Source organism: Lotus japonicus, chromosome 4 (assembly GCF_012489685.1).
Source record: "Lotus japonicus ecotype B-129 chromosome 4, LjGifu_v1.2".
NCBI classification, from domain to species: domain Eukaryota; kingdom Viridiplantae; phylum Streptophyta; class Magnoliopsida; order Fabales; family Fabaceae; genus Lotus; species Lotus japonicus.
Window position 1 is genome coordinate 14,080,502 of NC_080044.1, and position 23,415 is coordinate 14,103,916.

A 23,415-nucleotide genomic window follows, 5' to 3' on the forward strand; every position below is an offset into this window, starting at 1 on the left:
TCATGTTGTTTAATTTACTAGGACTCTTATTATTCTATAATGTGGATTTCCAATATCATGTTCTTAGATTGGACCATGTTACTTTTGTGCTTTAACATGTGTATCACTTAGACTACGAAGAGTCCCTGTAGTATTGTTTGTTGTTGCACTATGTTGGAATTCTCCTCAAATCTATCTAATGAAGACCATATTATTATAGTTTGCTAATCTTCTTATGCTTTCATTCACTGTCACTAATTTATACCATTAAAATATTCTTCGTATGATCTTGGCACCCAATTATATGTTATCCACACACTTGTGCTGGTCTAACTTTGTAGTACAAGTTATTTGGTTATCTGAAAGGTGGGAAATAGTAGATTCAGTGGTTCCCTTACTTAAAAGTTATGGATAATAATGTTTTCTATCTATATTTTGTAATTACATTAATATGGCATTTTGTTGCCCCTGAAGATTGTAAACATTTGTTCTTCCCATGAACTCCAAGGTGAGAAATAGTAGTATTACATTTCTACAACTATACTAATAGAGTAGCTTTTATTTTATCTTGCACTAAGCCTGTAAACATGTATTAATCTTTTCTACTTTACAGTCTTAAAAAAGTATATCACTCCCTTTTGACTTTTTCATTTTATGCTCTTCAGAAATCTATACTTACTACCTTTCATTTTAGTGACTCAGATTTAATAAAGTTTTTCATTTTTACCTTAGGTTGAAGTATATTGTGTTACAGTTAACAAAGCTCAATAGCTCATTTTTTTCCTTGATTCCCATCTCAAAAAATTAAGTTCAATGAAATTGACAATAAGGTACTTAATTTTTTTTTTTTCAAATGAAGTTTGATATTTAAGTTTGATTATTTTATTATAAAATAGGCTGCTTTATTTTAGTTAGTATTAATTTAAGTTACACCTTTCTCAGTATCATTTAGATAGTCTTAATTTAAATTAGATCAAATATTTAGTACATTGTCAACGTAAATTTTGTTTACATCAAACTGACTATTTTTCCCCATGTTAGCAATTATTTTTAGTAAAATACACCCACCCCTCTTAAGGTTTGTGAGAATAACGCTTAGCTCCATTCTTATCCAAAATCTACACTCCACCCCAATACTAATCCTATAATTACACTTAGCTCTATTCTTTTCAAAAATCTACACTCCACCCCACCCCACTAACACCATCCAAAAGATGCTAACGGAATAATCCTTTAATTTAAATTAATTAATTTAAATATAAATAATAAATAGATTAAATTATCCTCTAACCAAATAATAGATTAAAGAGAGGTTATGCATTGCAGTATTTTTATAGTAAGATTTAAGATACTGAAGTTATTCCAATAAAAAGATAAGTTCAAACTTTTAATTGATTTTAGAACATTACTAATTTCTTTTAATGTTAGTTGACCAGTTTCATTTTTACCAAGGACTTTGTTTGCAAATACAAGGTTTTGATGTCATTGATATCCTTTTATGTTAATGAGGTAAAATTGGTTATGTCATTGTTATGCTACAAGTCTCTTGGAAATTTGTTTATGTCTTTGGTTTATAAATTTGCCTCCTCTAAAGTGAGTGGACTCTCAATGATTATTCCTAAGAGCATGAATCACGTCCCTACACCATATTAATTACATTAAAAGATTGAGTCTTATGATGTTAAAAAGTCTTTCCTTCCTTTTATGCGTGTTAATGAGTATCTCCCAGCATCACATTAATCACCTTCAATGTTCAATATTGATTTTAAACGATAAAAATATTAAGAAGATATTATACAATGTGATGTGGGATGCAGGATTGTGCCAAACAACACACAACGTGAACCACAATTGATGTTGGAAAAAACTATCCAATTAATATCCACACTGAAGATAATATGCAAAAAACATCAATAGAAAATAATAACAATCAGTAAATACATCATTATATTATTCCATATATATCAATGCTCATCTATACTCAATGATAATAATTAGTAATTGATTCAAATTAAAATTTTCCGTGCATCGCACGGGTCAGCGGACTAAATACTTGTTCAACATATTTGTTGCCAATGTCAATTAAAACATTAAGGAAAGATATATATAATGATTTCTTAAAATGATTAAAAAAATGAAATCTTGAAGAATGATAAAGTGACAATTTGATTCCAAAATTAGGTTTGGTCAATTTTGGGTGATTCCCATGTCGGTTGGTCACGTGAAGGCGTGAGCACTACGGCGGCGTGATTCTCACGCGAAGTTAGGAAAAAAATCAAAAAAGAAAATGAAAATGTTGAATGACAAATAATGAAAAATGTTGCATATTTTAAAAGAGTTTAATTCCAATCAATAAAACAGTGTAATTTTTTTTTGAAATAGTCATCTATTTTTTTAAACTGTAATTAAAATTCATCAAATTTCTTTGTTATAATTATATTTAAATTTAAAAATATTTAAAATTAAATTTTAAGAAATTTAATCAAGCACATTTGTAAAAAAAATTACGCACATATAAAATAAATCTATTTACTTTCAAAAAAAAAATCTATTTGAAAATTAGTAATATAATTACTTTATTTTCATTCTATCTTATAATTAACAAAATGAATTTAATTGTTCTTAATATTTTTTGGGTTAAGTTTGATTTTAGTCATTCTGCGCAAAAATGATGTTGAGTGACAGTTAAAAACCAGCGATAGTTGTAAAAATGACAGTCATTAAACGTCATTTTTCGTCAAAGGGATTAGAATCAAACTAACGGACTAATTTGACCATTGATTCATTTTTTTATAGATAAATGTTAATTGTTTATAATGTTAGTAAATTAGTTGCTCCTGAGAGTTTGAACTCTGGATCTTTTACCATTTATCTCATTCAACCCTATATCTCATAATTCGTTAGCACTTTTTTTTTGAAAGTATAATTCTTTAGCACTTGAACTAACCCTTGAGAACTTCTCGTTAATACTTGACATGATTAGATGCGCACACATATTTGAATTAAACCCTAAAAATATATAGTTAAATTAAATGCATTGACTTTCTAGTGGCATGGAGTCATGGTCATTAATTAAACAAATGCTTATAAAAAAAATTAATTAAAAACAAATCATAAAATAAAAAAATTCTTTGGGCTGCACGAGAATCAAAGATGGAATCAGGACCGTACGTTTCAATGGAAGCAGCGTGCTAAATTACAAGCAAAATCTTCATTCGCCCACAACACAAGCAGAAGAACAAAAACAAAACAAAGCACTCGCTCATCGAACTCGGTAGCGCGTTGCTGACTCGGAGCGACTGAGTTCGTGACTCGGACGGAGCACAGAGAGAGAGAGAGCGAGTCAAACTCAGCACCACCATGGCTGGTATTGCTCGTGGACGCCTCACCGAGGAGCGGAAGTCATGGCGGAAGAACCACCCCCATGTTCGTACTACTCAACCTTCCTGCTACTCTCTTCTTCTCGAGATTTCTTCGATTCTGATGGTGTTTTTTGATTTGGTAATTTAGGGTTTTGTGGCGAAGCCGGAGACGCTGTCTGATGGTACCATCAATTTGATGGTTTGGCATTGCACTATTCCTGGAAAAACTGGGGTGTGTTTCTCTTCATGCTTTGTGTTTTTTGCTGGATCCTTTGCTTTTGATTATCTGTGCTTGTTCTTAAAATTGGCATTCATTATTGTTCATAAGTGAAGTGATGATGGACTTGGGTAATTTGAATTGGCTTAATGATTCTTCTAGGTTTACCTCTTTTGGTAAAATTGAAGTTGTTGTGTTAAAATTGGGGATTTTTTTTTCTATGGTTGAATATTTGCTGATTATTGGGGGAATACTTCATTCCCTTCTTCACATGCTTGCCCAAAATATAAGTAATTGTGGGGAAGCATGGATTGAACCACACACTGTATAAGGTAGTTGGGCCAAACATGTCTACATCCTTGGTTAAGAAGAGTCTATTACAGGATAAAATATGTGTTGGATATTTTTCCATTTCTGTTATTGACCACTCATAAGTTATCATTACCATTAGATTTATTCTCGAATGGGTATATCTCGATCTACCGTTTCTCAAGCCTCTCAAATAATTCTACAATACAAGTAGTTATAATCCACTTGAACTTGCTTGTTAAGCAATTACCCCTTGGATGATTTTAGTTTACTAGTATCCTATTAACGATAAATCTCTTAATATGGCATGTCTCTGTCATATTCTTCACATATATTGATGTTGCTTGCAAGATATGAATCTGATAATGGAATATGAAAATTACTAGGAATTTGGGTTGAACCCAACTATTTGACTCTGATTGTAATAGGCAGACTTTGTCGTTCTTGCTCTTGTTAAAAAAATCAACAATACTTGGAAATGAAGTTTTTGGGATGAATAGTGAACAGTGTTGTCAAATAGCGGTTATCGCAGCACTATAGTGCTATAGCGTAGCGCTCTGAGAGCTCACCTCTATTCCGCTATTTTCCACTATGAGGGCTTGAAAATTGAAATAGCTGGCTTTTTGCTTTATGCAATTTTCCACGATCCGTGATTAACAACACTGAGTGAATGAGATATTGAAAAAGAAAGAGAAAAAGCACAAGAACAACAAAAAATTATCGAACTTATTAATACTGACTTCTTTGTTCATTTGCATTTGAGTAATGTAAGTTTGTAGGAATCACTTGAATATTTTGCCCATGAAAGCTTTTCTTAAATGAACCATACATTTTTCTGTCGGGGATTGATTGAATTCATAAATGAGTTAAGCAATTCGCGGAGGTTTGAGCCTGCAGTTTACTTCATATTAATTGTACATATCATTTATTGCAGACTGATTGGGATGGTGGCTACTTCCCTCTTACACTACACTTTAGTGAGGACTACCCTAGCAAGCCTCCGAAGTGTAAATTCCCACAAGGTTTCTTCCACCCTAATGTTTATCCATCAGGAACTGTTTGCTTGTCTATACTTAATGAGGATAGTGTAAGTACATCTCTCTTGATAAATGCATGACTGCTTGAAACTATTTATATAGTGTGATTTACATGCTGAGCAAACTGAATTTTTGGTTAATTGTTACCTGTAGGGGTGGAGACCGGCCATTACAGTGAAGCAAATTCTTGTGGGCATCCAAGACTTACTTGACCAGCCAAATCCTGCTGATCCTGCCCAGACAGAAGGCTATCATCTATTCATCCAGGTACTTAACCCTGTAAATTCATCAATTTTTCATTTGTAGTATTTAATGATGTCTGATTTAATAAAATCTATGCATTACTGAGAACTCTTGATATGAATCCATGATTGCTCACATGCTTGAATATTGGGGTTTTTGAACATATTGCACTATGAATAGGTGCTGAGGCATTGCTCTCTGAGATACAACATTTTATTGCTACCTCTGTTATTACCATTGAAAGTGTATCTTCACATTGCAATATGTTTTTTCAGGATGTAGCAGAGTATAAGAGAAGGGTCCAACAGCAGGCAAAGCTATTCCCACCTCTTGTCTAGTGCTATATCGGCTTACTTTAGAAACTTTTTAAAGTATGGTAGATGTTGTTTGCTCTCTTGTTCTGCTCTAAGACTTAAAACTGTTCTGTTCTGTGATTGTTGGCTGCCATAATATGCAGAGACCAATATTTTTACTATTCATGCTTATTCTCAGATCTGGATGAAGTGTTAATATATATAAACATTGTGCAAGTCACCCAATGAATACTTGGTGACACATGCTGTGCCTGATGTTTGCTACTACATTTCCATATAAATGGATAATATTACTTTAATGAATTATATGACTGCTTTGTTGGAACTTCTTGTTTTTTAATGGTCGAATGGGAACTTCTTGTTTCTGGACGATGTTTCCTCTCTGGAGATCAAACATGGGCCCCTACGGGTCCATTGTTGTGTCACTTGACACACCTTTACTCATTGGCTACAGTTGCCTAAATTATCCTCAAAATGTTTGCTTCCTCTACTTTAAGGGAGCGTTTGTCAGGGGGATTCTTTTAAGTTTTTCTGGAATCTTAACTTGAAAAACAAGCAAAATATGTTATGGTAAGGAGGAAACCACAGTCCTAAAATCTTTCCATTATGCATTCTTTACATACTATGAACACTGAAATACTAGAATTGACTCGGGGGTGCATTCATACGCGTGCATGTACGTGAGTATGCATTATACAGATAATTTTTTTAAAATTTACTTTATCGATTTTCATACTTAATTATAATTATTGCACTTAACATATACATTTGGTTTGGCTGTACCTAAAAATATACATTTGGTTCGGAAAATGAAACAGAAAAAAAAGGAAAAATGAATAAATAAATACTTATATCAGAGAAAAGAAGAAAGTCTTTATTTCTCTTACTTATTATTGAATAATACGGCCTATAATTTTAAGGCAAAATTAGTCCTAAGGAAACAAATCTGCATGATTACGGACATTAAACACGTATTATTTGATCAGATATCAATCTGATTTGTTACAATCCTATTTATAGCCAAGGAAAGGAAAAAAAGGAACTAGGAAAGAAAAAAAGAAAACACTAAACTAGGAAATAGGGAACAATAAATTAGGAAATAGTGAATAATATCACAAAATTAAATGGACCAAATCAAATCATTATATGAATAACATCACATTTAGGATTAGAGGTCTTGGGGCTTCTTGTACCATTTTTTGGTTTTGAAGGTAGGCATAAGATGTTCTAGTTTGAAATATTGAGCTCTTTAAACTTCTAAAGTGTATCATTACTTCCATCTTTGGGAGACACTTTGTTGTTCAAGCCTTCAAGGTGTCTCACATGGATTTCACCTTATCGCGTCCTTGAGTCGGTACTCCTCGTCCCTGGTTGGTTGGACTTCTTGTATGGCGAAATTGTTTGATTTTGAGGGATGCTTGACTATTCCACCTTTTATCCTAATGAGACTAGTTTTAAGAAGTCGCTTGCCCTTATCCTAGCGGGCGCGTGCTTCCTAAAAAATTAAGAGAGGTTGTCAGCCTCGTTCGCTGTCCCCAAACTCTTGTGAGGTTTTAATTGTTAATGATGATGGTTCTGCTTCTGATGTGGTCACGCCCTCAATTTTCTCTTGCTTCTTTGTCTCCTGGTAGTGTTATGTATAGTGGTTATTGGACACTGAGTAAGAAGGATGGCTTGTTGGTAAGGTTGTGAGTTTGGAGTTTGACGAAAGTGATGAGGAGGCTATTCGCGACCTATAAAAGGAAATGAAGGAGTGGTAGTTGCCTTGAGCGTCAGGGTTTCTCTTGTTCTTGTTATTGGGTGTGGTTTAGGGCTTTGGTTTTTTTTTCTTTGGTTATTTTTTGCTCTCGCCCTCCGTTTCAGGGTCGATTTTTTGTTGTTTTCCTTAGCGGGTGGTTTATAGGGATGGCAACATAACCCGAACCCATGGGTGCCCGCCCGAATCCGACCCGATTTTACGGGTAAAACTCGATATGATTAGGTTTGAGTTTGGTATTGGTGAAACCCGCACCCGAACAAAATTACTCTTATGTATACCATGTTAACAACTTGATTTGTTAACAATTTGATCATATTTGAACAACTAGATACTATATTTGTTTGCAAAGAAGATATAAAAGGTTTTTTCACAACAAAATCATATAAGTTGCGTTTTGTTTTGCAAAAAAGTCTATGCATCAAGTTAGGTTAGGACGTGGGTTTGAGGCTATAACGGGTTTGGGTTTGGATTTGGGTTTGGTATGAGAGTTCGACCTTAGGTTTGGGTTTGGGAAAGGCATAACCCGACCCCGACCCCGACCCGTTGCCATCCCTTTTAGGAGTTGGTTTATCATGTGGTGTGTTGGAGATTTTTACTTTTATTATCCCCTTAGTTGGTTTGTTTTTGCTAGGTCTCTGTTTTTCTAGAGCTCAGACCCTTTACCTTTTAATCAATAAGAAAATTAATATTAAATTTATTGGATAGAAACTTTAGTTCTCTTTGGTTGGGTTCATTTTTAAGAAAACAAATACTGTTATATTAGCACTGACATGAGAGAAAAGTTGGAGTAGTAGAAATGAGAATGTTAACATGGATGAGTGGGCACACTAAAATGATAAGATACGCAATGAGCATATTAGAGAAGATATTGGAGTGACATCTATCATGGAGAAGCTGGCGGAAAATTGGTTAACATGGTATGGGCATGTTAAAAGGAGACTTATTTAGGGTTGGTAACATGATATTTAGTCCTATGAAGATAAGAAGAGGGAGTTCAAAAAGAACATGAGAATATATTATTAAAGATGGTCTCTTATAAAGAATATCCCTCATAATCTAGCTTTATCGAGCTCAATGGCGTAGTATGATTCATATAGTCGACCTCACTTACTAGGATAACACTTTTGTTGTTGTTGTTGTTGTTGTTGTTGTTGTTGTTACATTAGCATTGCTATTGGAGGTCTAAAGACTAAAGACTAATCCGACAAGGTCAAACTTGATACCCTAGAGGTTGTCCATCTTTCTCTAATTGGTGGTGATGGTGTCCATCTCTGGTGGTATGATGTCCTCCACTGGTAGCTTCTGCAAAGACAATCTGATACTCAAGTTAGTGAAGTCTATAAAGCTCTAGAGGTAGGATTGGAATGGAAGTGTGTGCCTGAGTTACATGATCCCTGATCTTATAAGAACATAGGAAGGTTGTCCTTAGTTAGGTTGACATTGTCTGAGTTATGAGGTATGACACGGTTTGCAAAGAGCCCTTGATCTCTTGATATATTCTATTGTTCCCTAGATTGAAGTGAACGATGAATATTTTTCCCATTGTTTGCTCTTGTCATCGTTAGGAATGATGCTTGGCCTTCGGTCAGTGAACCTTTACACTCAAGGTTTGGGCGGAAAAGTCATCGATTGTAACCCAAGCCTACATGAGTCATGGGTTACATATATGAGTTTGGCCTATTAAGGGCATGGGCTTTGGTTCCACACCATAACAATTTCCCTCATCTTGGTCCGTACGATTTTGTTTGTGGGTTGTGATGCATTAGTCGAGATAGTAGATACCTCACTGGTTTCTAGATATATTGTTTTTACGTATCCATAGTTGTTGGGATTGTCCCTATTATTTACCACCTCGTATGGTCAAACCTTTTTCATGGGGGTGTGAGAACAAGTCTCATTTGACCTAGACAAAAAATTTCGGTGAAGAAAATGTTATATTTATTTATAATTAATTCTCTCTTTTGTTATGTGGATTAACATTATCAATTATTTAGAATATATTTTGTTTGGTCATTAATATCAATTATGCGAGTTATTAATTTAATTTAATTACATGTATTATGATGGATGGTAGATTAGGCTTTTGTAATTAACTGTCCTATGATGGGTTAGCTTAGTTAACTTTGCCTAATGAGGGGACTCTGGTCTCAACGGGTAATATATAAACTGTTGCGCCCATTAGACAGTTTATCCTGCTATCGTATTACGAGATCCTGAGAGCAGTTCCACCCTCTGGTTTCTTTTCACTTTCATTCTCTGGTAGACACATGGGTTATTCCATCTTTCCAGGTGCACAATTCCTTTTACACAATTGAATCACAACATGCTATAATCTATATCTATGTCTATATGATCTATTAGGGTTATCCAAATTTCAGCAATTGGTATCTGAGCAAGTAGATATGGTTTATGACTGTTGTGCTATGTTTTTTTTTTCGTATTTGTGCTTGTGAGAATCAAGCCACACATTTATGTTCTGTTTGCGTTTTTCCACTGATACGTGTTTTTCACAAATGCGTTTTCCATTTTTGGCCCAGAAAATTTAGTGCATAATTTTAGAAGTTGTTTGAGGGATTTTGATCTTAGTGGTTGTGCGTCAAACGTATCTAAAATTCGTATGATTTCATTAAGTGGTTTGTGAGAATTAAGAGTATCTCGTTTTGGGTTATATAGAACCTAATTTTTGCATATCCTCCCTTTGTGATGCATGGTTTCGAAAATTGATTGAGGGTTTTTGGTCGGAATCATCATACACCTAACATATTATAAAATCTCAACTCGATGTTGCCTATTTTTTGAGAACGAATTTGATCGTTTTTGTAGGTCTTCTTACGGGTCATATGTAACCCGTTTATTGTTGTTGTTGCATGCTCTTATTGTGCTGTTTCCGGAAAAGAAGAAGATGGTTTGCGTGGTTAATTTTGTTGTGTACACCTGATCACACACAAAAGAGATTTAACTGTTAACACCTTGATATTTCTTGGGCGTGGGTGTGTCATGTGAGCACGTATCAATATTTATAAAATAATAAAAAAGGAAAAAAATGTTACAATTTCCTTTTACCCTCTTTCATGCGCATCTCTTGCACGTTCTTACGTGAGCTAGTAAGTGTTTTCTTTGTATGTATGGTATGATATTATTATTTATGCATGATAATGGTATGTATGTGGACATTATATGTGCCTCACCAATTAATCTCTTGGAATGTAGTACGCAACCTCTAGCATGAAAATGTGACCATGTATATATGATAATGGGATGACATGACTACTACATTCTCATGGTTATTTTTTTCCATATGAATTTCATGTTGAAAATTGAAAATTATTTTGTGCGCTGTTATTATATAAACAAGGCTTACATACCTAAAAATTATGGAGAAAGTTCCTTAGTTTGCTAGCCATATTTTTAGTATAATTATTTGCTAGTTTCTTCGTACATGAAACAAATATTTTAGGTCTTGATAGAACTAAAGCCTATTTTATGTGCAAAAATTATATCGTATGGTTTATACAAATTATGGTATTATTATAAGCGCTCTATTATATTTTGTGTGACTGTGATCTCCCCTATCGTGATGACAGTTATTCAGAATAATTTGATATGATTACATGCGATGTATTATATTTTGTGTAATTGCGATCTCACCGATCGTGGACATAGTTATTCAGAATTTTGGGAAAATTATATTACCTAAATTCTTTAAAGAATTTACTTGGAGTTTGTGTATATTTACATGAATGATAATTACCCTATCGGTATATTATTATTAGTGTAATTTGTGGTTTTATTTGTAAAGTATTATGCGTTGTTAACTTATGTCAATTAATTCCACTACCATATCGGTATTAGATTTTTTTTGTGGAGGCATAAGATTAGATACATTTTTTTGGGCAATTTGTTTTTAAATACATTACCTTAAAGGTTTTCATTTTCCTATCGCAAAAAAAATTATATTAAATAAAATATCTATTGATATATTTTGCCTTATTATTGTATTGTGTGAGTAATGGATATACCCCATCGTTTTGGGTATTCTTTTAATTTATAAATATTTAAAATATTCTTTTGTATAATTTTGGTATGGTTAATTTACTATTTTTCTCTATAAAATGGGAGAGACTTGTTTGTTCCTATATTTCTCAGTTGAAGTCATCCATGTCTCTCACTCAATTAATTGCCCAATTAATTGAAAATTATGTGTGATATACTACTAGATATCACTTTATGATCGGGACCTATATTAAGTAGTTTCTTTTGAGAATATTGGAATACAATGAACTCTCTATTATTGTCTTATATTATCAATAATCTATTTTCCTCTGTAACCAAAAAAAATATTATCAATAATCTTTTATAAGATAATTTGTCAAACTCTCATATTATCTTAATAATCTTAAATACAGATCTAAGATACAGATCTGGATGACGTGGCAAAGATTAGAGAAGTACTGCAAGTTGTACGTGTTATTGTGAAAGGTCACTAAACTACAAGAAGGATGGGCCTCTTTTGGAACCTTCTTACTATTTCCCCGATCAAGGACGACAATGGCAATGTCTTCAAATTTACAAAATGCAAGTGGAGGTTTTGAAGCATACATAGGGGTCCAAGGAGAAGATGCTGCGTCCAATTGACTTTCCTGAATCCTTGACTCGATATGATGGCTTTGGGAAAAATAATTGGGCTAGGATTAGTTGTTGGGCCAGATAAAATGAATTTGGGCAAAAGTGAGATCCAAAGGTTAGGGCCAAAATGGAGTTTCTTCATGGAAAATATAGGCGATTGTGGTAATCAAATCTGGTGAAGAGAGTATACACCACTACCGAGCACCACCGAGCTAGGCGATTGTCGTAATCGAATATGCTCGTTTCAGGTTTTTTTGGTCAAGTTCAACAACCCCTCAAGAGAAGCAAAGCAACTCGAAGTTTATGGTTATCATTACTGATGCAAGCTCTCTTAAAGGGAGCTACTGCATTGCTATTATTGTAAGAGATCATGAGAGAAACTTCAAAATTGGGCGCTCTTGATTGCTTTCTGCACAAGATTTAGTTACTGGTGTTGAAAATAAGTTCCATACCACCTATATTGAGAAGAAAGGTTTTGCTGAAGCCTGAAGCTGTTAAATTTTTCAAAGAGAAGGATTACAAGCATGCTAGATTATTTTCAGACAATGATAACTCTATTGGGGCACCAAATATCCCACATGAAATGCGTGGCCATCAAAAGAACAAATTGCTATTGGCAATTAGGGAATATGCTAAACACTTTGATTCTTGCTACTTTATTAAGATTGGTCAAGGTGATAATGAGGCAGTGCACGAGGTTGGATATCACTGTGTGGAGCATCAACAAGCATTGTGTGAGGATTTCGACCTTACTGCTGAATATTTTGGTGAGTTGCTGAAAATACTAAAGGTGGACAAAAAGAAATTTACTGATACTTTCTGCAGGCCATTGGAGACATATCAGTGCCATGGTAAATGATGAATTTTGGTTTAGTATTTTGTGAGGTATGTAAACTTTTTCTTGATGGTACTCTATATTGTCAGGCCTGGAATCTTATGTTTTTTATTGGTCTGAGTATTTTATGTACTCTCTTATGGAATCTTATGTTTTTTTTTTGGTTCGAGTATTTTGTGTACTTTTAGATGGTTATTTTTGTTTAATTGTCAAAAAAATAATATTCTTCACTCACTTTAGGAAGCACCAACAAATTTAGGTAGATAAAATATGAGGAAACCTATGTAAGTATAATTAAACATTAAATTAATTACTAATTAACATGTTAATATAAATTTAATAATAAAATTCATTTATGTAGAAACACAAGGGAAACTCTGGGGTGATTCAATCCTCAACAATGGTCGATTCCGCCCTGCAGTGGAACTTTGGGGTTAATGTGGTGGGGGAGAAGCACAAGGGACAAATTTAGAGTGTAGGTGATTTGGATTCATGTTACAAACATGGCGTCAATTCCTTGACATAGGAGCTAATAGTTAAAGCTCCTCATTCGGATTTGAGGTCTCAGTATCCGCAAACAAACCCTGACATTAATTATACTTCTCGTCAAATGCACAAACAAAATCAAGTGCTCCAAAGTAGGCTAGATCAGCAAGCGAGTGAAACAACCACCCTTAGAATGGGCCTTGCACAATTGGAGGCAAAATCACATGAAGGTGTTTCTTCTTTTGTTTCCCCTGAAGACAAACTCTTCTATTCCTATTCATAATGATGATGTTGATGTTGAGGAGGAGGAGAGTCAGGGAAAATAGACATCACTGGAGGTCAAAACCTTCGGTAGCTATATGCTCTAGTCCGTCAGTCGACTCATATATTTGACTTTCGGTAACTTGCTGACGGCCAAAGCCTCGTTAATTACTAATGACCTACTCGATCGGTTAATTATCGATGGAATTTTGAAGGCCGTTGATAATAAATTACTAAAGATCCCAATATCCATAGATTTTTGGTCGTATGTTGGCCGTAAAAAATATCACACTATCGACGACTTTTGGATTGTTCCTACAGTTTATAACTATGGTAGTGTTTAGCCCAGCTTGTTTTTTACTTTTAAGTTACTTTTAAGTTAAAGCTGGGCCAAACACAATTTTAAAAAAGCTCTAAAATTTTAAGTAACTTATTTTTTATAATAGAAAATAGAAATAAGTAACTTTTAAGAAAAAGTCGGGGAGAGGAGCTTTTAACTTATAAGTAACTTATTTCTTATCTGCTCCATATCGGTTCGTTGACGCACATCCCTTTCTTCGTTCATCTAAAACGAAAGGTCACCTTCTCCGACTAAACTCCTATATGGTAATATCGTGTTTTCTTGTAGTGATAGGATTTAAGTCTCAGTTATCATACCCAAGGAATTAAGGCGTGGAAAATTGGATTCTGAGGACGAGTTCATTGTTTAGACAGTCAAAAGTTGGTTAGTTGGTTATGATCATGAAGAAAATAAAGAAAGGAATTAAATTAGGAAGAAGAGTTCAGATTTGGTAAGTCTTAAGGGTGCAAAAGTAATTGAACCATATCCCCTGAATTTATATAGTTGATTACAATTCCTATGAAAATCAACTATAATCCTTAAATTGTTAATAAGCTTCAGGCTAAACTAACTACATACCAAACACACTACCCAATAACAACCTTCGTGCAGACATGGAGTTCGAAGAAGCTACCGGGGGATTTTTCACGGTCCATTATTCCTATATAAGTTGAAAGCATAAAAAGCTGGCCCTAAAACCTCCGCCACGAGAAAATTATTATTTTGCCATTATTTACTACCAACACTCTACATGTTCTTAATTCATTTAAATTGATCTCTCCATCACCACTTATTACACAATTAATTACGTTAAGCACATATAAGAAATGCCAAACATATAGGAATTGAATGATGAAGTATATAAAAATTGGATTCACATCATCTCCTACATCGCAACATCAAGAGAGAATGTTTAGTTACTCACACAAAATACAAACACAATAAATCTAGTAGGTAACATCATACAAGATAGAGAGAAGATTGTTACCTAAACTAATCTTCACGATGGCTTTGCCTAAGCACTCCAACAATTCTCATCTTTGAGTACTAATTTTCGGTCCTACATCATCTCTGTCTCAAGTATTCTTCTGGTCTAACATATTCTCCCACTTATGTCTGTAACACTAACTCCTAATGTGATCCAAATATATTATCTCCAACCTACTTTATTGTTGTTTCTCGATCCAAACTATGTCCACTAGAGATTTCTCTTTTATGTAATTCTTCTTTAACCTTAACAATTTGACTTTACAAAAAAATATGTCGACACTAACATGAGGCTATAATAACATTAGGAAATTAGAAATCATATTTAAAAACTAAGATTTTAATTTTTTTTCTTATATACTTAAAATTGGAGTTGATGGAGAACACAATGAATATATAATTTATAACTATTCTCTTCCAATATTAAGTCTTGAGACCATTAAATTCCCTTTACATATTACTAATCCATCGCACTCTTCTCTAAGTATCCTTTATAAGATTAACCCATGATTTGAAAATAAACTACAAAGTTGTTTTTATTGATCTAGCACTAATATTGAAAACATGAACAAGACTAAGAAGACATTATATTAATTTCCCTTTCTTATCCGTGTAATGTAAACACACAACCTTTACTGCTTAGTTGAGATATCTCAACCATTATCAATAAAAGTAGCAAATAACATATCTTCTACATCATCAAGTATAAGTTTGGTAGTCCCTCATATGCAGTGGCTTTAACAATAAACCTTCGTATTTAAGGAGTTATTAATTCTAGATTTCTTTAGCAGTCTTCAAAAATTTATGAATAAATTCATTATGGTTGATAAGAAAATATAGAAAGTGGAGAAATTTTTCTTCATTACTTGAAAACATAAACTCATCATTATTGTGAAAAGCTAAAACTTGGCTAAAAACTGAACGCAATCAACTATTCCAGTCAAATAAATTTGGTAGTAGTTTTAAATTGATGAAAAAAATTACGGAAAATACTCTTCAATGTGTTTCTTTCATTAAATGAATTTTATAAGAGCTTGAATATTCCTGTAATAATATTATGGAAGCAATTTTTTTGTTTTGTTTTGTTTTGCTTTGAAATGACATTCCATAAATCCAGACGAAGTATGCATAAAGGCCAATGCATTAAAATCAATAACTAAAGCAAGACCTGAGGAAACCTTCTCCAAATAGTATGGGATAACACACTCTTAGCTAGGAAACTTGCGACACTATTTCCACCTCTGCGAACAAAAGTAAGCTAAAAAAATTGAAACAAAGGTAAAGATCATGACAACCATTAAGGATCATGCCAAGGTAGGACTTAACACTAGAAATCTTTCTCCACAACTCAAAGAGTTTCAGACAGACTATCTAGAAGCAAACACTACAGAAGCAGATTGGTTCCACCACAATCGAAAATAATACCTCAAAAGGGACATTTGAAGTTGCAGCAAGAACCAAAGCATTATATTCATGAGCAACTAGGCCAAACTCACCTTCATCCCTGATGCCGCCACATAGGCATCCATGTTGACCTTTAAGACCCTCATCGCAGGCTGAGACCATTGCGCAGGGAACTCCCTAGCTATGTGACACACAACTTCCGACGAGGAAGGGGGACTTCATGCTTGCAGTTCTGCTCAGCAACTGTGCAGTGGGGTAATGTGATTCCTTAGAGATTACAGTGTCACGATGAGCTCAAATGTAGTACAAGGTGGATACAAACACTTGAGCAGCCTACTTAATTGTCCGCAAAAATCAGAAAATACTGCATTGTTTCAGAAGCAGACATGTTCCTTTACTCACCAAGATCTACACCCATAGAAGACGTAAACTAAATACCTTGGGCTTCCATAAAAAGAAGGTTTATTGTTTATGAAGAGGTGAGTGTTAATGTTTGTCTGCGTTCAAACTTCATTTAAATTTCTTATGTCGGATTGCGGTGAGTGGGTGTTAATGTTTGTTTGCATTCATAATTTTTTAAAAAGGTGACGATAAGATCGAGATCGAGTTGTATATATGTTAATTTTTTATGTGGAGGTGAGTGTTAATGTTTGTCTACATTCATGTTGCATTTGAACTTCATGTTAAATTCTCATGTTAGATTTGGGTGAGTGGGTGTTAATGTCTGTTTACATTCGGACTTTTTAAAAAAAGTGATGATAAGATCAAGAGTTGTGTCTAGGTTAATTTTTTATGTGGAGGTGAGTGTTAATGTTTGTCTGCATTCATTCATGTTGCATTCAAACTTCATGTTAATTTTGTATGTCGAGTCGCGGTGAGTGGTTGTTAATGTCTGTTTGCATTCAGATTTTTTTAAAAAGTGATGATGAGATTGAGGGTTGGGTATAGGTTAATTTTTTATGTGGAGGTTAGTATTAATGTTTGTCTGCATTTATTCATGTTGCATTCAAACTTCATGTTAATTTCGTATGTCGGGTCGCGGTGAGTGGTTGTTAATGTCTATTTGAATTCAGACTTTTTTAAAAGGTGATGATAAGATCGAGAGTTGTCCCTTATCCTATAGAAACTGAATGATAAAATATATAAAAGTTGGATTCACATCATCTCCTACATTACAATATCAAGAGAGAATGTTTAGTTACTCATATACAAAATGAAAACACAAAAAACCTAGTAGCTAAAATCATACAAGATAGAGAGAAGATTGTTACGATGGCTTTGCCTGAGCACTCGAACAATTCTCATCTTTGAATACTAAACTTCGGTCCTACGTCTCTATCTCATGTATTCTTCTGGTCTAACACATCACCCCACTTGTTTCTGTAATACTAACTCATAATGTGATCCAAGTATATTATCCCCAAGACCCCAACCTTCTATATTGTTGTTTCTTGATCCAAACTACGTCCACTAGAGATTTCTGTTTTATGTAATGCTTCTTTAACTTAACAATTTGACCTTCATTAAAAATATCTCGAGGCTAACGTGTGGCTTCAATAACATTAAGAACATTATAAATTATATTTAAAAAATAAAATTTCAACTCTTTTTTTCTGATGTAATAAAAACTAATTGGAGTTATGGGGAACACAATGAATATATAATTTAGAACTATTCTCTTCTAATATTAAGCCTTGAGACCTTTACATTTACCTTACATATTACTAATCCATCATATTCTTCTCCAAGTAGCCTTTATAAGATTAACCCATGTTTTGCAAATAATGACTCGAAAGTTGTTATTATTGATCTAGCACTAGTATTGAAAACACAAACAAGACTAAGAAGACACTATACTAATTTCCCTTTCTTCTCCGTGTAATGTAAATGCACAACCCTTATTCCTTAGTTGAGATATCTCAAGATTTATCAATAAAAATAGAAAATAAAATATCTTCTAGATCATCAAGTATAAATTTAGTAGTCTCATTTGCAGTGGCTCTAACAATAAACTTTCGTATTTAAGGAGTATCGGCTAAAGATTTCATTAGCTGTCTTCAAAACTATATGAATAAATTCATTATGGTTGATAAGAAAATCTAGAAAGCGATGAAATTTTTCTTCATTACTTGAAAACATAAACTCATCATTACTGTGAAAAACTGAAACTGAGCTAAAAACCGAATGTAATCAACTATTCCCGGTAAAATAAATTTGATAGTATTATTTAAATTGACGAGAATATTAATGAAAAAGAATCTTCAATATGTTTCTTTCATTTAATAAATTTCATGAGAGCTTGATTATTCATGTAATAAATTAATTAAGGAAGCAAATTTTGCTTTGTTTTGTTTTTTATTTTGAAAGGAAACTCCATTAATCAAGAACCAGCATCAATAAAGGCCAATACATCAAAATCAATAACTTAACCAAGATCCGAGGAAACTTCCTCCACCCATAGGAGAAAACCCTCTTAGCAAGGAAACTTGCGGCGCTATTTCCAACTCTACGAACAAAAGTAAGCTGAAAAATTAAAACCAAGGTAAAGATCATGACAACCATTAACGATCATGCCAATGTAGGACTTAACACTAGAACTCTTACTCCACAACTCAAAGTGTTGCAGATAGTCTATCTAGAAGCAAAAACTACGAAAGTAAAGATCCATCACCAAAGAGATAGCCCATCGAAAGGAGAGAGCTTTCGTCACAATCGAAAATAACACCTCAAAAGGGACAGTTGAAGTCGCAGCAAGAACCAAAGCATTATATTCATGAGCAACTAGGTCGAACCCACCTTCATCCCTGATGTCGCCACATAGGCATCCATGTTCACCTTTACGACCCTCATCGCAAGCCGAGACCACCGCGTAGGGAACTCCCTAGCTATGTGACACACAACTTCCCACGAGGAAGGGGGACTTCATGCTTGCGGTTTTGCTTAGCAACTGTGCATTGGACCATTATGATTCCTTGGAGATTACCGTGTTACGATGAGCTCAAATGAAGTACAAGGTGGATACAAACACTTGAGCAGCCTCCTTGTCCGCAAAAATAAGAAAATACTACATTATTTCATAAGCAGACTGGTTCCTTAACTCAGCAAGACGTATGCCCATAGAGGACGCAAACTAGATGCCTTGGACTACAACGAGATAGGAATCGCAAGCACCTCGGTCAGCGTTGGACCGAATGTCCTAAATTATCATTGCAAAATCGGTTGGTCGTGTTCCTTCCTTTTGTTCGGTTCCTTTCACATTTGATAGTCCATTTACACTTCGGTTTGTTTAAATCACCTAACGTTAATATTGAGTAAAATCACTCTAGTTTTAAGTGGTCCAATGATATTAATTTTTTTTACTTTTATTTTTTATATAGATAAATGCCTACAAACCTACGAACTATAAAGAATAAACACGTTCCTCGTACCAATCCATTCTGGGACCAACACCACACTTTGAAAAAAAAAAAAAAGCCCCACGCAGATAAAAACAAGTTTTGAAGACCAAAAAAACTATAATTTCATGGGATTAAAAAAAAAAAACAAGGATATTTTCCTTCTGCCACCTCAGTTGTTTGTCAGTGAATTTGGTTTTTGTTAACTTAGCTGAGTGAATTCACTATAAAACACACAACTGGGTAAGAACCTAAAAGAAACCGACGTGGATTCTTCACTATAAATACAACCCTCACTACCATCACTCTCTCCACTCACAAAACAAAAACCCTTTTTCTCCATTCCCAATTCTCACTCTCTCGATTCCACTAGGGATTCGAGAGAACCAGAGAATCAAAACAGTGTTTGTTCTTGTCTTTGTTTTTGTTTTTGTTTTTGTTTTTGCTCTGTTTTGCAGAAATGGCTGGTGAAGGAAGAGCAAGAGCAGCAGCGAAGAAGAGAGGCTCCACAGAGGGAGAAGAGGAGACGACAAAGTACAAAGGAATCAGGATGAGGAAGTGGGGCAAGTGGGTCGCTGAGATTCGTGAACCCAACCCCAAGCGTTCTCGAATTTGGCTCGGTTCCTACAACACCCCCATCGCGGCGGCGCGTGCTTATGACACCGCTGTTTACTGCCTCCGTGGCCCATCTGCTCGCCTCAATTTCCCGGAGCTGGCCGGGGAATTCGCCGCCGCTGCTGCCGCCGCCACCGACATGTCGGCGGAGTCCATCAAGAAAGTAGCCGCAGAAGTGGGTGCCAGGGTTGACGCCCTCCAGCTGCCTCACCAGCCCGCTCCCGCTCCCGCTCCCGCCGCCGCCGCCGCCGACCGGGAGGTGGTAGACCTTAACCAGATGCCTGAAGCTAACAACAATTAGGATTCTGCTAACATGCGCCCGGTTCCTTTTAATTATGTCGTGTCATTCTGAGGATTATTGGATTAGTACACCTTTTAAATGTAAATTACTTTCAGCAACTTTTTATTTTGTCTGGATTTAAAATGTCTGGTCTTTCTTAGAGAATTTAGGTTGAAACTTTTGGAATGAAAATGAAAACTTTTTAGAATTTAGAATCAGAAATGAAAACGGTGTTTAGCAGTGAAGTGAAGGTGGTGGACAATGGCCATAGGTAGAAAAGGAGACGACGGTCACTGTTAACCACTCAAGTAACCTTAAAGCATGTGTTTGGATGAAATGTATGATCATCAGAGTTTCATCTTAATCCATAAGAATACTTAGGTTAATTGCTTACGTGGAGGTGAGTGTTGATGCTCATCTGCATTTATGTTGCATTCAAGGTTCATATTTAATTTTTTTTGTCGGATAGCCCTGAGTGCGTGTAAATGTTTGTCTGCATTCAGACTTTTTTAAAAAGGTGCAGATAAGATCGACAGTTGTTTTTGAGTTAAGTTTTTATGTGGTGTGAGTGTTAATGTTTGTCTTCATCCATTAATGTTGCATTTAAACTGCATATTAAATTTTTTATGTCGGATAGCGGTGCGTGCGTGTTAAAGTCTGTCCACATTCAGACTTCTTTTAAAAAGGTGACGATAATATCGAGAGTTGTGTATAGATTAATTTTTTATGTGAAGGTGGGTGTCAATGTGTGTCTTCATTCATTCATGTTGCATTCAAATTTCATGATAAATTTTTGTGTCGGATAGTTGTGAGTGCGTGTTAAGTATATTTGTATTTGGACTTTTTAAAAACGTTGATGATAAGATCGAAAGTTGGGTATAAGTTGACTTTCTAAGTGGAGGTGAGTGTTGTTGTTTATCTGCATTTATGTTGCATTTAAGGTTCATATTTATATTTTTTGTCGGATAGCCCTGAGTGCGTGTAAAAGTTTGTTTGCATTCTGACTTTTTAAAAAAGGTGACGATAAGATCGAGAGTTAGGTAGAGGCTAATTTTTTATGTGGAGGTGATTGTTAATGTTTGTCTTCATTCATTCATGTTGCATTTGAACTTCATGTTAAATTTTTATGTTGGATAGTGGCAGGTGCGTCTTAAAGTCTGTTTGCATTTGAAGTTTAAAAAAAAGGTGACGATAAGATTGAGAGTTGAGTATATGTTAATTTTTTATGTGGAAGTGAGTGTTAATGTTTGTCTTCATTCATTCATGTTGTATTCAAACTTCATGTTAAATTTAATTTTTATGTCGGATAGCGGTGCGTGTAATCAATGTTAACCACTCAAGTAACCTCAAAGCGTGTGTTTAGATGAAATGTAGGATCATCAAACTTTCATCTTAATCCATAAGTAAGCATAGGTAATTGCTTACGTGGAGGTGAATGTTGATGTTTGTGTGCATTTAAGTTGCATTCAAACTTTATATTAAATTTTTGTGTCGAATAACAGTGAGTGCGTGTCAAAAATGTTTGTATTCGGACTTTTTAAAAAAGTTGATGATAAGATCGAGAGTTGGGTATAGGTTAACTTTTTATGTGGAGGTGAGTGTTAATGTTTGTAATCATTCATTCATGTTGCATTTAAACTGCATGTTAAATTTTTATGTCGGATAGAAGTGCGTGCGTGTTAAAGTCTGTTTGCATTCAGACTTTTTAAAAAAGGTGATGATAAGATCGAGAGTTGGGTATAAGTTAATTTTTTATGTGGAGGTGAGTGTTAATGTTTGTCTTCATTCATTCATGTTTCATTCAAACTTAATGTTAAATTTTTATTTTGGATAGCAGCGCATGCATGTTAAATTTGGTTTGCATTCAAACTTTTTAAAAAAGGGGACGTTAAGATTGAGAGTTGGGTATATGCTAATTTTTTATGTGGAAGTAAGTGTTAATGTTTGTCTTCATATATTTCAACAAATTCAACTTAATATTTAATGCAAAATAGTCAGTTTTAAACATTTAAAGTATACAACATTAATTATTATCTTTTATAGTACTAATTAAATGAAATTGATATATATATATATATCATTAAATATCAGGACCAAATTTAATACTTTATATAAGTAGTAGTAAAGTTGACTTGATGAAATATTAAAGAGAGAGTTAACTATAATTTGACTTGAAATTTATAAATATATTTAATACAATTTATCTTATTTATTGTATCAAATACTAAACAATAAATTATTTTTGTCATAACGTTTATCATCAATAAAACTAGATAAAAGTTACAAGAATAATGTATAATAATAGAAATCATGTTATGATAGTGTTGACTAATTATTACTTGAGTTTACAAATTTTAAATATGTTTAGTGCCTATTCGGTTGTCAAGATAACATAAAGTAGGATAAAATAAAAAGTTGGATAAAAGCATGATAGGATAAGAGCAAGATAGACTCTTATCCTATTATAAGTTTGAGGTCGACATAATAATGATAAGAAATTATATAAAAAGCAAAAAATATGTCAAATTTTCCGTGAATAAAAAATACATAATATTTCTATAAATTAATTTTTTCAATATATGGTTATTCTATTAAATTTAATTTTTAAATATTTGTATAGATGAGCCTAAGTTATATTCCTGATGAATTTGATTAGTGAATGATAGATGAAATGACATTAATATGCACTCAGCGCTATAAAAATTTAACTTGAAGTTTGAATGAAACATGAATGAATGAACACAAACCTTAACACTCACCTTCACATAAACAAATAATCAATACCCAACTCTCGATCTTATCGTCACCCTTTTTAAAAAGTTTGAATGCAAACAGACTTTAACACTGTTAGAAATCCTAAGTTAGAACCCCACACCACAAAACCTTAGGCTTAAGGCAATGGGTGTGTGTGGTTCTTTATTATATATACACTTGTAGACTTGATAATCTAGGCAATGTGGGACTTC

The 23,415-nt window shown here is 34.0% G+C and overlaps 2 protein-coding genes across 2 annotated transcripts; both read left to right on the plus strand.

Moving 5' to 3' along the window:
• Positions 1 to 3,182: 3,182 nt before the first annotated feature.
• On the plus strand, positions 3,183 to 5,786 carry LOC130715204 (SUMO-conjugating enzyme SCE1-like). The gene is made up of 5 exons (XM_057565282.1): positions 3,183 to 3,405; positions 3,490 to 3,573; positions 4,802 to 4,954; positions 5,058 to 5,171; positions 5,423 to 5,786. Exons 1-5 carry the CDS (start codon positions 3,340 to 3,342, stop codon positions 5,483 to 5,485), a joined length of 480 nt encoding a protein of 159 aa, XP_057421265.1. The 5' UTR covers positions 3,183 to 3,339; the 3' UTR covers positions 5,486 to 5,786.
• A 14,010-nt stretch (positions 5,787 to 19,796) lies between these two features.
• On the plus strand, positions 19,797 to 20,657 carry LOC130712078 (ethylene-responsive transcription factor RAP2-1-like). The gene has a single exon (XM_057561912.1). It carries the CDS (start codon positions 20,015 to 20,017, stop codon positions 20,468 to 20,470), a length of 456 nt encoding a protein of 151 aa, XP_057417895.1. The 5' UTR covers positions 19,797 to 20,014; the 3' UTR covers positions 20,471 to 20,657.
• Positions 20,658 to 23,415: the final 2,758 nt, after the last annotated feature.

Bases quoted from the DNA above. Each gene is read 5' to 3' on its own strand.
- LOC130715204 (XM_057565282.1), top strand. From the start codon at position 3,340: ATGGCTGGTATTGCTCGTGGACGCCTCACCGAGGAGCGGAAGTCATGG. The intron at 4,955-5,057 runs GTAAGTACATCT...TGTTACCTGTAG, and splicing joins CTATACTTAATGAGGATAGT to GGGTGGAGACCGGCCATTAC. The intron at 5,172-5,422 runs GTACTTAACCCT...ATGTTTTTTCAG, and splicing joins GCTATCATCTATTCATCCAG to GATGTAGCAGAGTATAAGAG.
- LOC130712078 (XM_057561912.1), top strand. From the start codon at position 20,015: ATGGCTGGTGAAGGAAGAGCAAGAGCAGCAGCGAAGAAGAGAGGCTCC.